This window comes from Carettochelys insculpta, chromosome 11 (assembly GCF_033958435.1).
Source record: "Carettochelys insculpta isolate YL-2023 chromosome 11, ASM3395843v1, whole genome shotgun sequence".
NCBI classification, from domain to species: domain Eukaryota; kingdom Metazoa; phylum Chordata; order Testudines; family Carettochelyidae; genus Carettochelys; species Carettochelys insculpta.
In genome coordinates, this window is record NC_134147.1 from 21,746,099 (window position 1) to 21,764,216 (window position 18,118).

The 18,118-nt window shown below is 37.8% G+C and overlaps 1 protein-coding gene across 5 annotated transcripts in view; it reads right to left on the reverse strand.

Annotated features, from left to right (window-relative positions):
• Nucleotides 1-4,721: 4,721 nt before the first annotated feature.
• The window catches only part of DCP1A (decapping mRNA 1A), a 55,282-nt gene continuing 41,885 nt past the window's right edge, over nt 4,722-18,118 (reverse strand). The window contains exons 8-11 of one of the 5 annotated variants that reach the window (XM_075006077.1): nt 16,368-16,433; nt 11,959-12,177; nt 10,885-11,099; nt 4,722-8,827 (exon numbers count right to left, since the gene is read on the reverse strand). In XM_075006077.1, the coding sequence (XP_074862178.1) occupies nt 8,785-8,827; nt 10,885-11,099; nt 11,959-12,177; nt 16,368-16,433 (543 nt within the window). In that variant the 3' untranslated portion in view covers nt 4,722-8,784. Of the gene's footprint in view, nt 8,828-10,884; nt 11,100-11,958; nt 12,178-15,718; nt 15,832-16,367; nt 16,434-18,118 lie in introns of those variants that run through there. The other 4 variants (XR_012647039.1, XM_075006079.1, XR_012647040.1 and 1 more) reach the window with 4 other exon arrangements.

Here is an 18,118-nt window from a genome sequence, read left to right on the forward strand (position 1 = left end):
GTCAGAGACACAATATGGGTGAACTTCTGTTGATAAAAGAGACAAGCTTTTGAGCTACACCGAGGTACTGTTGCAGTCATTCAGCAAGTCAGATTTTATTGAAATTATGGACTTTCTTGAACAGTGCTGTAATAGTATTTAACCCATCAAAGCAAACCATAAAAAAGCAGAACAAAAATATACAGAAGAAACAAAAATGCATTCTTGGGGAATAGGAAGTTTAAAGTCAGAGTAGAGAATTTAGAGCAGCAATGGGCAACCTAGGCTAGCAAGTGGGCTGCATAAGTGTTCCTCCTTCTCAGTGGGTTTCATGATTGGTGTAACCAAGATTGTCTCCCAGAATAGTTCTGCTAACTGCATGTGCATACTTAGAATTTGCACGATGTGCTTGTTGAACCGTAGAAGAGCTTTGATTGGATGTAATGATTGCAAGCAGGGAACATGAATGGCTCTGTGTGACATGAATAGAGGCAGCTCCCCTGACTTTAGTGGAAGTTGCAGATGCTCTGCACTACTGAAAATCAGGTCGCTCATTTAGATACCCAAATATGCAGTTAGGCGCTTAACATTTGTCCTAAATTTAACATTTTGACCTGAAATCAAAATTCAAAGACTTATAAAGGTGCTGACTGGTCATTAGGTCCTTACCTAGCACATCATCTACAAAATCAGACTGCTTAAGAGCAAAGAAATAAATAATTAACAACATTACATACCTCATATATAAACAAGTTATTCATTTCAGGTATAAAGCAACATAGAAAAACTCTGCTTGAGTCTCTCCTCCACTTCAGCCCCTTTACACCAAGCAAGAGGGCTGGAGAGGTGTAAAGGGGCCCTAAAAATCCACTCTCAGACTATGGGAGGGATTTGCTCATTACAGGTACTGCAGAGGACAGCTGTAAGGGTCCCCTCCCAACAAGGATGACCTGGTAAGCCCTGATGTTCTCAAGAGGCATACCCAGGGCAGGTAGGGATTGCTGGTGAGGAACACTAGAGATTCTGATCTGTTCTGTGGCTCATAGGGCAGCTGTAATTTAGCCAGGTCTGGGAAACCTGTATAAACTATACTGGGGAGTAGGGAGGGTTCTCCCACACCTGGAGCAGCCCAAGCTCACAATGGCACAAAAGCAGGTTAAAGGCACTCCAGCCTAACCCCTTCTTGCCCAGGTTGTACTGCACCTTTTCCTCTGCTTGAGGATGAATACTGTTCTTTCAGTCAGTGGATCTCAAAAGTACAAAATGAAACCCTTTTCAAAAGTGTTCGGATGACACATTGTGTAAGAGGAACTTCAAGATCTCGCGTAACGACAATTACTCCTGCCTCTCCCTCAAAAAGGCTCCCTTGACTTATGGAAAAAAATGCACAAGTTATATTTTCAGATCAAGTAAATGTAGTTTAAGTGACTTGCTAAAGGTTACACAAGAAATCTGCCATAGAATCAAAATAAAAAGCCTTTTCTGTGATAGCAGACACATGCCTTAAGGACATGAACCCTCATGTTTAACACACACAGGACTTTAATGCATAAACTAAAGTAAGGTATCCGTTTGCCATTTTCTACAAATTCTACCTAAACACTCACGCTATTTCTAAGGAGCAACTAACAGCCCACAGAATACAAAAACATGCTCACAATGTCTGAGCTGGCTCCTAAATGCAGCAATGGTAAATACAGTCCCAGTGAAGTCTCTGGGAACAGGACCGGACCCGAAGACAGGCACATAAAGACATAAGTATTTTTAGTAAAATTGTGTGATGATTTTACATTATTTTAAACTTTGCAGAAAATAAACCAACAAGAATAATTCTTTGTCTTCAGGGTTTATTCCGCAATTTCCAGACAAAGTCTGTTTTCTGAGCTAATATAATCAGAGGCAAAATAGCTTTGTTTGATGCTCACTGCAGCCTTTACAAGGGGGACACTGCCACTCTAATGGATAAAAACAAAAACACAGTCCAGTAGCACTTTAAAGACGAACAAAATAACTAACTCTAATGGATGGACATTCTATTGGAAACTGCCGCACCTGCCTGCAAACACGCACACGTTCTCTTCTCTTTCATTTCGCCAGAGAGTTCTAGGAATCTCATTAATGAGTTACTTTGGATAACAGATGCAAACCAATACCTGAGCCAAGAGAGGCACAGTAATTTACAGAAGCACTTCAGCTACAGATTGATTTAAATTGCAGAATTAAGAACTAGATCTAGGTTTCAAATGCTGCAAACTTTGGAGCTGTTAGGATTTTGGGCGAGGGTTTTGATTCAGCCACACTGATTTCAGTCTTACTTTAGAAGATTTTGTTTGTACTTGGTTAAGCCAAGCCCTTAGCTCTATCTGATCCCCATTTTAGTTAGATAAATGTTCTTCAGCAAATCTCTATAGCACATACCTTTAAAAGCAATTTCATTATATCTACAGGAGAGCTGCCAGACATTTGATTCATGAAAAGCAAACAAACCAGTTCTCTTCCTCTTCCCGCACCCCTTTTAAACAGGCTAGGAATTTGCTTTGTCATTATAGGCTGGCATACCTGATCAGAACTCACTGTTTAAAAGAATATTTCCATTCAAATGAGTGAACAATAATCTTATTACCAAAAATGGAGTAACTCATTGTGTACATAGGGAGACAGTTATATTATTTAAAAAACAAAACAACCACCAACCAACCCCTTTCCTGCTTATAGTATAAACAGAAAGGAGAAGGGGAACAGGCAAGGCATCTACAACAGCCAAATTAAGACTCTGTTGTCCAGTGTTTGTACAATACCTAGCACAAGGATGTCCTGGTTTATGACCAGGGCTCTTAAGCTATACCTGCTATACTACTAATAAATAATAAAACAGACTTCTCATTTACATTGTCATATTCTGCAAAACTACAAGGGGGGCCTCACGCAAGTAAAAGGGAGCATGACACTGACTTCAGTGAGGTTCAGATTTCACAAAATGTTTTTCTGGAAACAGTTTCTTTTTTACAACGTAACAGACTTTGGGATTATTATTATTCCTTTCGGAAAGAGCTGCAGGAGGGGAGAGCTTTTGGGAGTTGTATCAGTATCTACCAACTCACTTTGTATTAATGTGTTATACTATATCTAGTATATTAATACAGCATGAATTGGTAGATACTGATAACACTCCATCTCAGGGGTGTCCTTCTTTGAAAGGTCAAATGTGGTAACCCTAAATTGCTGTTCAATATTTGGAGAGAGTTTTCATCTCCCCAATTGCCCCTTTATTTATTGCATTTGTTGCATAGTTAACCTGCTTAGGCCCTATTTTTGGCCTATCCAAGGTTGAAGTCAATGAATCTTTGCACCAGTGCATGAGTTTCGCAGTGCACAACAACTTGCATAATTGAGATGAGAATCTGGGCTCAGATACACTCCAGGGGTCGAGGCGGTTAGAAGTTCAGGATGCAGGTTCCAGCTGGGTACTGCTTATCTGAGGTGGCTCCCAAGCAATGAGTCAGTGGGACTAATGCAGGCTTAGCCTTGCCCTGGCCCTGTACCACTTCCAGAAGCAGCCAGCATGTCCAGGAGTGGCTCCTGAAGAGGAAGAAGAGCAGGAAAAGCACAGCACTGGGGAAGGGGCAGCTGAAGTACTGATACCTGATAGCCCTCTGGTCAAACTAGTCAGGATCACCTGTCAGAGGCCCCAAGACCTACCAGTAGATTCTGATCTACTGATTGGTGGCCAGTCTTAGACTTACTTAGATTTGTTAAGTAGTTGGGAAACTGGGTATAAGAAGTACATCCAAGACAGACTAAATTTATGGGAATTTAATGCAAGGGCATCTAGCTTATTACATCTGACATATAACTTCTGAATCTGTCCCCTTGTCTGTCTCATTTTCCCCATCTGATTTAGATTAAGACACTTACATAATGTTTCTAAGGAATATGTGAAGAATTTTGTAAGTTTATATTTCACTGCAGCTGCAAATATTCATAACACAGAAGAGCTAGTGTTATGGTGAAATTGTGCCACATGATTTTGTTACAAAAAAGTGAAGATGCCCCAAACGCACAAGTGATTTGGGCAGCAAAACCAGTAATAGAACAGCATTACCAAAACCAATTAGAACAGAGCAGGGGTTCTCAAACTTCATTGCACCATGACCCCCTTCTAACAACAAAATTACTTCACAATCCTCAGTGGAGGGACTGAACCCTGAGGCCACCTGAGTCCCACTGCCCTAAAGGAAGGGGCCCAAGCCTGAGCCCCACTGCTCTGGGCAGGGGAGCCAAAGATGAAGCTCAGGGTCTGCAGCCCCAGGCAGGGGGTCCTGGGTCTTCAGCCGTGGGCCCAATCAAGTCCAAAACAGCTTTGATGACTCCATTCAAATGGTTTGAGAATTGCTAGTATAGAGTAACAGTTGCTGGAACAAATGCAGACCACCACCAAGTCTACATCTAAACTATTTCAGATAAATATTTGTTTTATTAAGTATCACACATGTTCCAGAATGGATGGGAAGGGTATTAACAATAATTATGTATTAGGATGGAAGGCAACAGAAGCAATTGCAGTAGTATCAGCAATGCAGATACTACAGATTTATTTCTCAGAATAGGAAGATCGGTTGGCTTTCAAAATCTAACATTTAAGGTACCAGGATAGATGACCCAAATGAAACTTTTGAGTTTATACTCAGCTAATTTTTACTTCTACAAATGAAAGAAAACACCCAAAGACTAAGAGGTGTGGAAATATTTGTTTTTCAAATTTTATTACAAAAATATATTTGCAAACATAGAAAATTCTGGATGAAAAATGCTAATTTTAAACATTTATGCAATAACTTAATATTTGCAAACATACATAGACGGTATAAAGAAGTCATATCATACCATAATATTAGTGATGCAGTATCTACATTTACTGATGCTAAAAAAACAATCTGTTTGCATACTATGTGTCCAGAAATCATTACTAAAAATCCCAAGGCCTTGAGCATCTTCATACTGCAAGAACATGCAAGTAAATAACAACCAGTGAAGCCAAAAGTGGTAAACAAGCAAACAAACAAAAAACCCACAAAAATAGAAAAAGAAAAAAGAAAATTCAGACATTTTAAAAAGCTCACTTTACATTTTAACTTCGCCTCACCAATGTACCCATAAACAATAGATCAAAAATAGACCACCAGGGAAATATATTGCATTTTCCCCCAATTTAAAGTGGAAGGAAGATATTGCATCTTAACATTTTTACAATGTCAGACTAAACTGAGGTGAAATATATTGCACATATTCCTCCTGTAAAGATATGCTGTAAGCAAGAAGGAATTCAAAGAGCTGGAAAAAATGGCTGATTTTTCACACACTGTTAAAGATAACATTCCAAAATAATCAGTCTCTTTTGGAAGTTTCCCAGTAATTATATACTTGACTAGATAGGGCATTATAGGTTCCAGCAATGTACCAAAATGAAGCAAAACAAAATGTAGGCAAAATGAAACATGTCCAGCAATAAATGTTCCAACATGTTAAAAATCCATACTTGACAAGTCAAATATTTTTATATGAAAATAATAATAATAATAGCTCTTGCAATTTCAAACTGTGCCTCAGTCCTTTTGCAAATGTTCTCTACTTTCACAACATATGCTGCTTTCAAATTAAATAGATGCTAGGCATCTTTCCTACAACTTGGAAATATTAATGTAAAGCTACAAAACCAAGAAACAATTTTAATTCTGTGACTAATTATGAATCTGTAAATCTTAAAACCATTTTCGAGTAGATTACTTTTTAAAGTGATTTAACATTGACCACAGAAAACGTGTGCTTAGATGGATAATTTTGGGAATATTGTTTTCACTCTAAGGTAATTGGTACAATCACATTAAGTAACTGTTTTACCAAGTCACTTTAAACGATGCTAAGTTGCCGTTATGACCCATGGTAACTAGCTATCCATGAGCAATCAGTATATGCAGCTAACCGGAAACAATAATATCGACTTGACAATTTCAGAGTACAAAAAGTTCAAACTAACCAGATTAAAGCTGTCAAACAATTTCCACATCATAAAACATCTCCAGTTTTATTCTGCAGCAGGGCTACTGTTTTACAGTGCAGTTCTTCCTTAAAGAGGTTTTTATCTGTCACATTTTGTCATAGTGCAACAGTGCAATATATTACAGGAGATGCTTGTTCTCCTTGTGTGCATCTGTTTATACATACACGAGGTGGAGTAAATGTGGGTAAGAATTCAATGTGAATAGAAATCAGTTGCACACATTAGAAAGCTTGCTCAATCACTTCGACTTAAATTCATTATGTAAGCTGAGAAGAAAAAACTTTTCTAGGCTAGTATAATTTAAAAATTAAGAGAACTTGGATCTACCAATATCTTGTTGAGGTTCCTGAACAGTTATAACACAAGTATGTGAAGTGAAAATGTAAAATGTTTGGGGTATAGGTCAAAATCAAACCACTGTAATATTGTTTCTACTTCCAACAACATTCCCTTGAAAGTCAACCGTTCATGACAGACTTAAAAATGAAAGGATAAGCCATATGAGGAAATCCTTAGTGTCCCATTATTTCTATAAATCTTTGGATATGACATTTTAAGGATGCAACTGTATTTAACTGAAAGTTAACACAAATGTTTTTAATTGGTATCATCTCAGTTGTTCCTTTCCTTATTTCTGTATTTGGAAACTCGTCCTTCCACCCTCCTTTCCAAGCTAGATGAAATGCCAAAAAAAGTCAAGAATGTTCTGCTTCAGTCTTTGCTATCAGAGATCTCAGAGAAATATCTGTTGAGGGTCTTGGTTATTGTCCACTAGGACTATATCCAAGAGCACTATTCTCTCATTTGACATTTTTCCTGTTTTTTTTCTCTCCTGCAAAAAGGTCCTCATAAGTTTTCTTTGTATTAGGTGTATGGATTTAAATAAAGTACTCAAAATCACATTGCTTTATGCACCCTAGTATTATAATTCTGGTATGTGTACTGGAAGGTCTCTTTCTTCCTTACAAGGTCCAGCAAGTCTTGCTGCTGAATTCAAATGCTACCATTAATGCTTATATATTTCTTGGTAAATGCACATGATTGTTAGGCCATTTCCCTGAATTCTGCACACTACCATAAAACTACTAAATATTTTTAATTGCAAACACTAAGTTCAAAGATTGCAAAACTATTCAGAAGGCAGATTTGGCTAAAGAAAATTCTTTTCTATTACTAAACAAAGTTCAAACTAAAATATTAGACATATGAGAAATGTACACATTTTGTTATAAGAAACACACTGATTTGTGATTGAGTCACAATTAAAGCTTAGTCAATCATTTCCATCGAAATGACCCTGCACCCTTGACTATGCCGCTATTACAACTAATCACTACGATATTCTACTTTTTTTTTTTTCAGCCAAACAAAATTTGTTTGTTCTTCAATGCAATAGTGCTTGGAAAAACTAAGCAAAGCATCCTACCTGGTTAAATATACTATAAATTATCCTTTACCAAATATATCAAGACCTCTCTACTCAACAAGCACCCCCTAAAATTACTATTGCTGAAATCAATTCAGACCTACTTTAAAGTATTACTAAGTACCTTTGCATGCCATATAGAAATAAATATAAGTCACTGATAGACTAATAGCAGCATAGCAAAATATAAAGAGAGATTCTTTTTTAACTTCAAATGGGGAAACATGAACAAGTCTGATTCTTACACTGGTAAATACTGAAATGGTAAACCATATGTAAGAAGTATTCACTTTTCAACTAAATGCAACTCTGTACTATGTAATATGAAAAAAAAACGTAGGCAAGGGCCAGTTTGCAATAGTCCTCTGTCTATATAGTTTTAAATACAATAGTGCCAACACAAGTGAGATGACATGAAAAGTCAATTCTAGCATTGGACCATCCTTAGGTGAACAGAATCAACATACCGAAAATATCACAGAGAGCCCTACGGAATGGAAAATAATAGGTAGGGCAGTGTTCCGCCTCAGATCTAATTTTAAAAATTTAGAAAATCAAGCTGTTACTTAATTAACAAGACTGCCTATCCTAGGATGGAACACACTTTGGATTTTGTCTATTTAGAGAAACCGAACACATTCCATTGAACATGTGTTTGCCACCAAAGATGCAAAACCCAAAAACTAATGGATCTTCTCAAAATATGGACATGTATTGTGTAGAGGCTGTTTACTGGAAATAAATGGTCAAAAGTATTTTTAACTCCTACCTCAAGCATGTAGGTCTAAGGACCTGCAGCTCCAGGCCTCAGTGCAATACCTTTTCCTGAATGCCCATCTTCCACCAACCAACCAGCTTGTTAGGATAAATGAGCCTCCCCAGCTCTACAAAGCCCTTACAAGAACTGGATATTCCAACCAAGTTTTGTTCTGATCTGTGTAGTGTACTGTACAACTGATAGTTTAAAAATGGCACTGCTCCCGTTAACTCTTCAGTACTGAAGACAGCTAGACATAAAAGGGAAAATATTTGTAGGTTCAGTTAATGCTAATGAAAGCTCATATGCACCTAAACAAATTTCACTTAGAAACAAAGATTTGCTGGTGGTGATCACAGTGAAACCTAGATCACTTCTGAGAACATTACTTTTAAGGAATAGTCTCTCTCAACAAGTTCAAAATTCAAGACACTGAAAACTAAATATTCTTTTTAAAAAAATATTACAGCTTTCTAGATGAGGCATAATTGTTTCAGAAGCATTGTGAGTTGAACTGAATTAACTTCAATTATAGCTTGATGTCTGTATTCTTGGTCAGGACTTTCAAGTAGACTTCATGAAGAGTACTGAGAAAACTGGAATCATTCTGCAAGAGGAGAAAAAGACCACATGCAGAGCATTAGCTAAAAACTTTCACTTACATACTGATTTTTCCTACCTAATATGCAAAATGTAAGCCCCAAGATGGGGCTTGTCTCTCTTCAGAGTGGGGAATATACAGAGGACTGGCTGCATGAAGGCACTGCTCAACAGGAACCACATAGATCAGGGGAGTGTAAGACGGGGCCAGGATGGTAAGATACACGATTACACATTTCAGGTTGTCCTAGCATCCAGCGTATGTAGCACTCAGAGACAAAAACCACCATTCCAGCTCATGCAACTACTATTAGTAGGTGGAAGACAATGTGCTCTACAGTCCTGGCCCTGGTAGTAAGGTATTAATTTCACTGTGCCCCAAAACTCCTGCTCACTTGAACCACATCAAGTCCCATTATCTGAGCTTCAAAGGAGGGTAGATAATTTCACTCTTTGTGCATTTCTGAGAAGCACTGACACCCAAATCCATCTTTACCCAGTGCCATATGAAAAGAGTTTCTGCAATTCCTTACAAATCTAAGACTAGTTTGGAAAACAATGCATAGTGTGTTTCTGGGTCCAAAATCCGATATCAGTATATTCCTGGGAAACTGTGCTCAATTATACGCAATATTTAGAGCTATTCTAGTTTTCTTTGGTTCTAACCCTTCATATGAAATATACTGGTAAAGCATACTACAGACACCCAGCAATCAGCATGAAGATGAATATTCTTCTCCCTCAGCATTTCTTGCATTTCACACCTGTATCCACCCATCCCTCATTTAATGAGTACTTGACTTACGAGTACTCGCTAAAACGAGGGATACGTATACCCACCTATGTTCACTAAATGGGTGAACTTCCCCTGCTAATATGAGCAAGCTGTGGGGTTCCTGGCCAGGGAATGGGGAGACCCACGGTTGCACCCCCACAGCAGCCCCAAACTGCCCCCCCCAGCCTTAGAACCCCCTGCAGCCCCAAAATTCCCCCAGTCTTAGACACCCCCCCTCACATCCCTAAACAGTCCCTGCCTTAGATACTCCTCCTCCTTCCACAGCCCCGCCACTGGGGATGCTAGGTTAGGTGGCTCCCTGAGCCCTTCTGCTCCCAGTAGGTAACAGTCGTTAAAGCCAGTTAACTCAAGTGTTAAGCTTTCAGCACCTAGGCATAAAGTAATTGCTATCTCTAATGATCGATATCTGCCAGAGGCAGCAGTGTTAAGAAACTGCAAATGGCTTCTTTAACAGCTAGCAGCTCAGAACTGCCCAGCTGACGAACCTTAACAATCTAATGGTGACCCATATTTGGATCCCAACCCATAGGCTGGGAATCCCTGCTTTACATACGCTACATCCTATTTCTGGTGCCAAACTATTCAAATACATCAGAAAAGTACCTAAACTCAATTGGTTTATATCCCGTTACAAGCACTTGGAAGAAATTGGAGACTTTCACATGTATTTTAATAGGAATTTAGTGTCACTCTTACGAATTTTCACCTACGAGCAGAAATTTGGAAACCAATTATGCTCATATAGTGAGGAATGAGTGTATTCTACTGTGGTCATACTTATAGCTATCTCCCACTGCTGGGGAGGGCAATTTTGAAGGCATTCAAGTTCCTGCATAAATACAGCATATACCTACTGGACATCAAAAATCATTTCCCCTCTGGAACTGGAAAAACACAAATAGCGTGCTCAAGATAACAGGCAAAAAACAGTGGAATCTGACTGATGAAAAATAATAATAAAGAAGAGTGGCAGTTGAAATCAGTTTGCAGGTTTTTCCTGTTTTTCTTGGGTCAGTAAGTTGTTTTTTTGTTTTGTTTTTTTTTTTGCAGCTGCAGGGCCTGCAACTAAAGCAGCAGATCTTGCAAAATCTGGTGACCAGATATCCTGTTTTTAAAAGGGACAGTTCTGTATTTAAGCTCTCCTGAAGGTGTCCAAATTTATATCTACATAAGTTTGTAATACAGACCAGGTCTGCATTATATTGGTATAACTAAATCACTCAGAGCAGGGAAAGATTCACATCGCGGAGCAAGGTAGTTGTACTGACCTTGCCGCCAGCATAGACAATGGTATGATGATGAAAGGACTTCTCCCGTCAACGCAGCCACCGCATCTCATGGAAACGGATTGACTAGGCCGACAGGAGATGCCCTCCCATTGGTGTAGTAATGTCTTCACTGAAGTGTTACAGTGGTGCAGCCGCATCAGTGCAGCAGTGTTTCTACAGTCTTTTAAGTGTAGACCCACCCTACGTACGGAAAGCTGCAAAACAGCAGTGCAGCACAAATATTATTTGAAGAATTAAAATATGCTGATTAAAACATCCTAATTCATTCATCAGAATGCTTGCAATTTCCATTTCAAAGTGCGCTCACACCCCAAAAAAGGAACAAAGAAAACTCATATGTAACTGGAATATTTTGTTAAATAAAAACTGAATGCTCAAGTTAATTTCAGGTTGAGCTATTAGAGAAATATATTGTACATATTTTTTAAATTCTTTTGGACAAAATGCTGTATCAGACCATCCCTTCCAGCTTAAAAACCTGCATAATGGAACAGGCCCTCAGAAACTTTTATCTTTACCCACAAATTCTGCAGATCCCATGAGATTTACGAGAGTCTACAGCAGTCAATACAGAGGTCCCTACACAAGCCCCTGAAGTGCCTTTCTGCTCAGTGCAGATCAATTGAAGCTGTGCTGCCAATGACTGGAGGCCTCAAGTCCACCCTTGGAACTCCCTGTAAGAGCTAAGCCACAGAAGTGGCTCCACAGAAAGATTAATGCATTCTGATGCTGCATTAACTTTTCTGCAGATTTTTACAAAATGTGTGTGGCTGGAGAAGGAAGAGGCCCAATAAATGCCCCTCACAGCCTTATCTCAGCTGTTCCCCACCTTATCACTAAACCTGGATCCTAGAGAGGATGTAAATTGTGCTCTTCTGGGAAGGAAGGCATCTGGAGTCAAGAGACCATCTTCTACACATGGGTCTTACATGGACTCATTAAACTCCCAAGAGTGCTGAGAATGCAGTGAGAGTTGCAAGTGCACAGAGTCTCATCACTTGCCTCTGTATTTAGAAAAAAAAACAGAGAACTTTAATCTGATACTGACAGTACCTTTATTAGATGTATTAATGTTTCCTGGAGCTGAGACCGACTGAGAACAGTGGGAGGTATTGTCTGAATTTCTGTTGCTCCAAGCGTTAGAGGAGAAGACGAGCTGGCTTTATTCTCCATTTCAGTAGATTTTGTAGCTGACTGTTGGAAAACACTAGGAGACAAGAGGATTGAAGGATTTACTGTGGTTGTGGCTGTAACAAACTGAGGTGGTGCAACCTGTAGAAGAAAATGAAATAATCAGGCACTCGTACTGTGGATATAAGTGTCTTTAAAAGAACCTAGATGAATTAATCACTGCTATTCTGTACGTTATGTAAATAAATAAAAAAAAGCAGTCCAGTAGCACTTTAAAGACTAACAAAATAATTTATTAGGTGATGAGCTTTGGTGGGACAGACCCACTTCTTCAGATCAGACTCAATATTTAAGGCACAGAGAACCAAAAATAGTAATCAAGATTGAGAAATCAGAAAATTATTATCAAGGTGAGCAAAACAGAGAGTAGAGGGGCAGAAATAGTGGGGGAGGAGTCAAGAATTAGATAAAGACACATATGCATAAGAGCCCCTATAATGACCCAGAAAATTCCCATCCCGGCTCAAACCATGTGTTAATGTGGTGAATTTGAATATACAAGAGTTCAGCAGCCTGTATTTCCAAACTGTTGTGAAAATTCCTCTAGGTCATCATAGGGGTTCTCATGCATATTTGGCTCTACCTAATTCTTGATTCCCCCTCACCCTTCTGCCCCTCTACTCTCTGACTTGCTCACCTTGATAATATTTTTCTGATTTGTCAACTTGATTACTATTTTTGGTTCTCTGTGCCTTCAATATTGAGTCTGTTCTGGTATGGCTATGATCTGAAGAAGTGGGTCTGTCCCACGAAAGCTCATCACCTAATAAATTATTTTGTGAGTCTTTAAAGTGCTACTGGACTGCTTTTTTGTTGTGTTAGTATATAGACTAGCACAGCTATCTCTCTGTTATCTAAACAGAAATTTAGAGTCTTTTAAAATATCACTGAACAAATATCTATTTGTGAAGACTAATGCGTCTATCTGTAGATTACAGAAGAGCCTTTACTGGCTTTATAGACAAGGCGGTGTCATTTCAAACTACAACAGTAATGAGAAAAGCGTCCCAAGTTTTTGCTTTTCGATTAGGATGCAGATCACGTTTTCACTAAGGTCAAATAAACAGGTTAAATTTATTAAGAATCTGGAGGATTTAAAATAGCTCCATTTGAAGTCTCACTGCATGTATCTAACTATGCTTTGCATCTTTTGATCATAATTTTTTAAAAACACGTGGCACTTCAGGTAGTTGTACAGCTGAAAAAAAATCTTCCATATACAATTTATAAAAGCTAATTAATATAACCAAAACCATATATAACATGATTTCAAAGATGACAGGATGGAGAGGCATAAGGAACATCAAGGACTCGAGGGAATTTAGCAGGGCACTGGAACCCAGGGATGACCATTATTATACTAAGTTCCTTAAAAATGTATACTTGTAACAAGCTGGCTTTTGTATATAAGGCACAAAATACCAGAATAAAATTTTAAAGCTTTAAATGCTCAAACGTAGTGCTTTGCAATTTAATTAGCTAAGTCATATCAGTTTGCTTTACAAATACAAAACTTTTAAGGGTTGAACAAGATGCAGATTTATCCTCTTTGTAGGCATGACTCAAGTCTACAATCATTATCCTCTTTTGTTCCTAACTCTGCTCTGGTTTACTTTATGTAGCAAGAACTAACAGTTCAGCTATGCTAAGAGCGCTGTAACTATGCAACTATCGTGCTTAGGGAAGATGCTACCTACGCTGATAGGAGAGCTTCTACTGTTGCCCTAGCGCGTCTACTCTGGGAGCTTGGTCGATGTAACTGCATTGCTCAGGAATGTCAATTTTCCACATTTCTTAGTTACAGTTATATTGACATAAATTTGTAATGCAGACCAGGGCTATGACTATCAGCAAGGTAACTTAAAAGGCCAGTCCTGTGGAGACAATCAAAAAGGCTGTTACATATTTGATATATGATATGTTATTCAGCCAAGTGTTCCTCAAACTGCTCTGTTCCTCTTACACCTGGAAGATGGAAGCCCTGGATTTATTTCCCACCTTGCAGTGAAACACAGCATATTGAACCAAAGTATCAAACAATAATTTGGAATCAATTCTATTAATTTTAATCTGATTTTACTATTTTATTATTATATAAACCATGAATCACTCTGTTAGTTTTCTTTCCACTTTGAAAGCACACAGTCATAGCTTTGGATTAATTTTCTTTATATTAACTCACTATAACAATTCCTTCTACTGAAGTTTAAGAGGCCACAAGGCTAGATCTGTAAGAAGCAGTTGGGAAAGCTCACTTTCCCAGAGGATTACTCTTTACACACCTGGTCACCTCAGTTTTATATTGAATTCACTGATCTCTTTCTTTTGCTTAGGCTTCCTGGATAACCAACATATATGGGGCTCATTTTGACACCCTCACCAATTTTACCAAAGAAGAAAACAAGAATAAAACACCCACTGAGATAACATAAATAAATGTCAGAGAGGTAGCCGTGTTAGTCTGTATCTTTGAGAACAAGAAGTCGTCCTGTGGACTTCTTGTAGACTAACAGATATTTTGGAGCATAAGCTTTCATGAGCAAAGACTCACTTCGGCATAAATGCTAATCAACTTTATATGCAGACAAATGTAAAGCGTCATTTGGATATTCAAAATCTTCTATTATAAAAAGAAACAGGGCAAAATACCTACCCTGGATATTTACTTAGAGTCATATCAAAAGGGTTTAAGCCTGATTTCCCCTTCTGTGTTGAATTTACCACAGTAAAATTTCATTTAAAAACATCACAGCACACCAAACTTGCACATTTAGTCAGCAGCACACCACCGGCACAGCAAAATTGTCTCTGAAGTCAAAAGCAATACATTTGTTACAGTGGACACACTGCTTAACTGATCTTTGACTACTGGCCAATTTCCAGACTACTGTACTGTGAACAATAAAGATAGACATGCTAGTAATGCAGCTTTGATAATAATTCAAGAAAAATTAGAATGGCATGATTTAGGAATAGTGTTTTAAAGCCTTTCCAGTCATGATTTTTGTAAAGCCACTAATCAGTTCAGCTGCTGATGGCCAGCAGTAAGGACTGCATTTCATTATGTATTTCACTTACACATAAATTAAAGTATCAATAGAGATCATGTATATTTTAAAAGATATGATCTTGCTTTTGGTGAATCATTTTCTGATTGTCGTCTCAAAGTTCATTTTGGTATTACATTCAGCTAGATGTTTAAAGATTATTCTTTGTGATTCTAACAACCTGAAAACTAAATCTATAAAAAGAGCAAGTGGTGATTACAATGATTACTGATACTAACTGGCTACAAATTATGCTCACAACTGTAGAGCACAATACTTCTGGGGATTCTGTCCTACCCTTTTTCCCACATCTATTTGTCCATTTGGTATGTCTGCCGTGTCTTTTAGATTGTTAGCTATTTGCAGATATGGATGGTCATTTCCCATATTTGCACAGTGCCTACGTTCCAGGATAGATTGAGGCCCTTTGGTGATACCACAATATAAACATGAAGTAAAAATTATTTTGGAAATATTGAGTTCTCTGCTTTGCTTCTTGATTACTAGCATCTGCAATGAAAATGATTTTCAAAACAGTTACTGGTTCAAACATGAGAATGGAGAGTCAACGTCACCAGGAATAAAAGATGCATCAGTAAGTTTGCTATTCCTGTTCAAACTTCAGAAAGCAGAAGAGTTCATGCTCCCACAGCGCTGCACAGCTAGCATGCCAGGAATAGATCCCACACTAAAGAGAAGCCATTTTACAGTAAATTCTTTTATATTCAGCATTCTATCACTCAGAACTCTCAAATAACCAGCATTTTAAACCATAAGAAAATTTTAGTTATGTTTTCCATAAGCACAGTATAGTGAAAGTAAATACAAATAAATACAGCAAACACAGTGTAAGTTTACAGTGTACAACATTAATGTTTCTGGTAAATAAAGTGCTCTGCATATAGTTTTGTTTCTTTCTTAATTTCTAATCTTGTTTTGTGTTAGTGTTATGCATTGCTAGGTGTACCTCTCTGTTATCCAGAATATTTGAATATCTGGCTACCTCCCAGCACAAGGGCTGCCACATATGAAAGTTTACTGTAGTATACAGCCTCTTTCCTCATCACAATAGCATTTTATAAACTTTTAGGACTAATGGGCACATTAATGACTACTGTCTTGTATTTGAGTCTTCAAAATACAAGAAAATATCTTCTGCAAAACAAACAGAAGAATTTGACATAAGAAATATTTGCTGGAGAAAAGTTTATATACTGTACTTACATGGCTAGCTTTTGGCAAAGATGTGGGTTGTGAAAATACTTCTGGCTCTCTGTTTTGCTGTATGGTCTGCAATTTTAAAGGAAGTGTGGTACACATTATTATCAGCATCTCAATTTGTAGTAGTGTTAGCTTCTGTTTTTTGTCCAGCTAAATTATATATTTTCTTTGATATTATAAATCAATATCTACAATAGACAGACATAGTATTCAAATCTATGCAGCTTTTTATATATGTATGTATTTCATAAATGAAGCAAAATATGTAAAGGCAAGTTCAATGAACACTTGAAGACTACAGAATCAGCAGCTGTTTAACTATAGTTAAAGAATTCCAAGGACAGGGACTGTAGAGGTTAAAAAAATTAAGCCTTGTAACCCAAATTAGAAGGCACGCTGGAAAACAATACCAAACGAACCTCAACAATGTTAACTGCTCAATAAATTTTAGTAGCCAAGAACATAAAGTTCACAGAAAAAAAATATTCCATGTTTTCCTATGAGGAGATGTAAAAAACACAATATATAATTGAAATCTGAGAATAGTGTAGCATCCTAGAATTTCAGGAAGAATATCTTGAGTCAAACCTCTGTTTTAGTTACCTGTCTTCCTCACTATCTCTCCCCTAATTTTTGTGTCATCTACAACCCTTATCAATGAAGATTTTGTGTTTTCTTCCAGTTCATGAACAAAAATGTTAAAAACTTCAGAAAGTGGTTCTTGGCCCTACAGGACCCCACTAGAAACATGATCTGTTTGAAAATTATTCCGTTTATAATCACATCTTTATGAACTGCATCTCTACAGTGAAACGAGAGAACAAGATAAATGTTCTGTACATATATTGGCTTAATCTACATAAATGCTAAAAACATAAGACGACTCTATAAGCAGGTAGAAGGAAAATTCATCTTTTTAGAAGGCATGTTCAATTTAATTAACATGATCAGAAAACTAGATAACAGTGTGCAATAATACTCACTATAATAGAACTAATAGAAAACCAAACCAAACCACAGATTCACACAACTGCATGGCACTTCCAAGCTGTTTCCTCAAATACTTTTGTGCTTATATTTATATCTGAGTACCTGCCTCCATACATAGAAAAGGCTCATAACTGAAGTCCCGGGGCGGGGGGGGGGGTGGGGATGGGAGCGGGGAGGAAAGTTTAGCAAGAAAATTCTGGAAGTAAGACAAAGAGCAAACATCTGTGACCTCAAGGTAGTCTACCTGAGACATAAATCTCTTATTATTGCACTTTTGACTCAACAACCAATAGACTCTCAGGCATTACCATGGATTCCTAAGCAAGAAATTAAGTCCACAGTAGGATGGTGAAGGACTTTGAAGAAATGACAGAAAGGGAAACCAAAGACATGTCAATAATTTTAAATTCTGTACCTTCAAAAAATCCTGACTCAACTTTCTTGTTATCAACTCCTGCAGCACTACAACAGACTTATTTTGGAAGGAAAGCTTTCACAATACGCTCTTATTCCTCTTATCAGGAATTCACACCATCAGCATTCAGTAGCATTTTCACAGTAGACATTGGTGGACTACTTGCAGTTTACTTGTCCATAGTGATAGCAACCTGATTTACTTCTCTTCTGCAAATAGCAACATCATTCATGATGGCTGAAAATGACACAGAGGATGTGTCTACAGTTGCCGTCCTCTTTTGAAAGAGGTATGCAAATGAGGGAAATCGAAAATGCAAATGAGGTGCATATTTGTCACCTCATTTGCA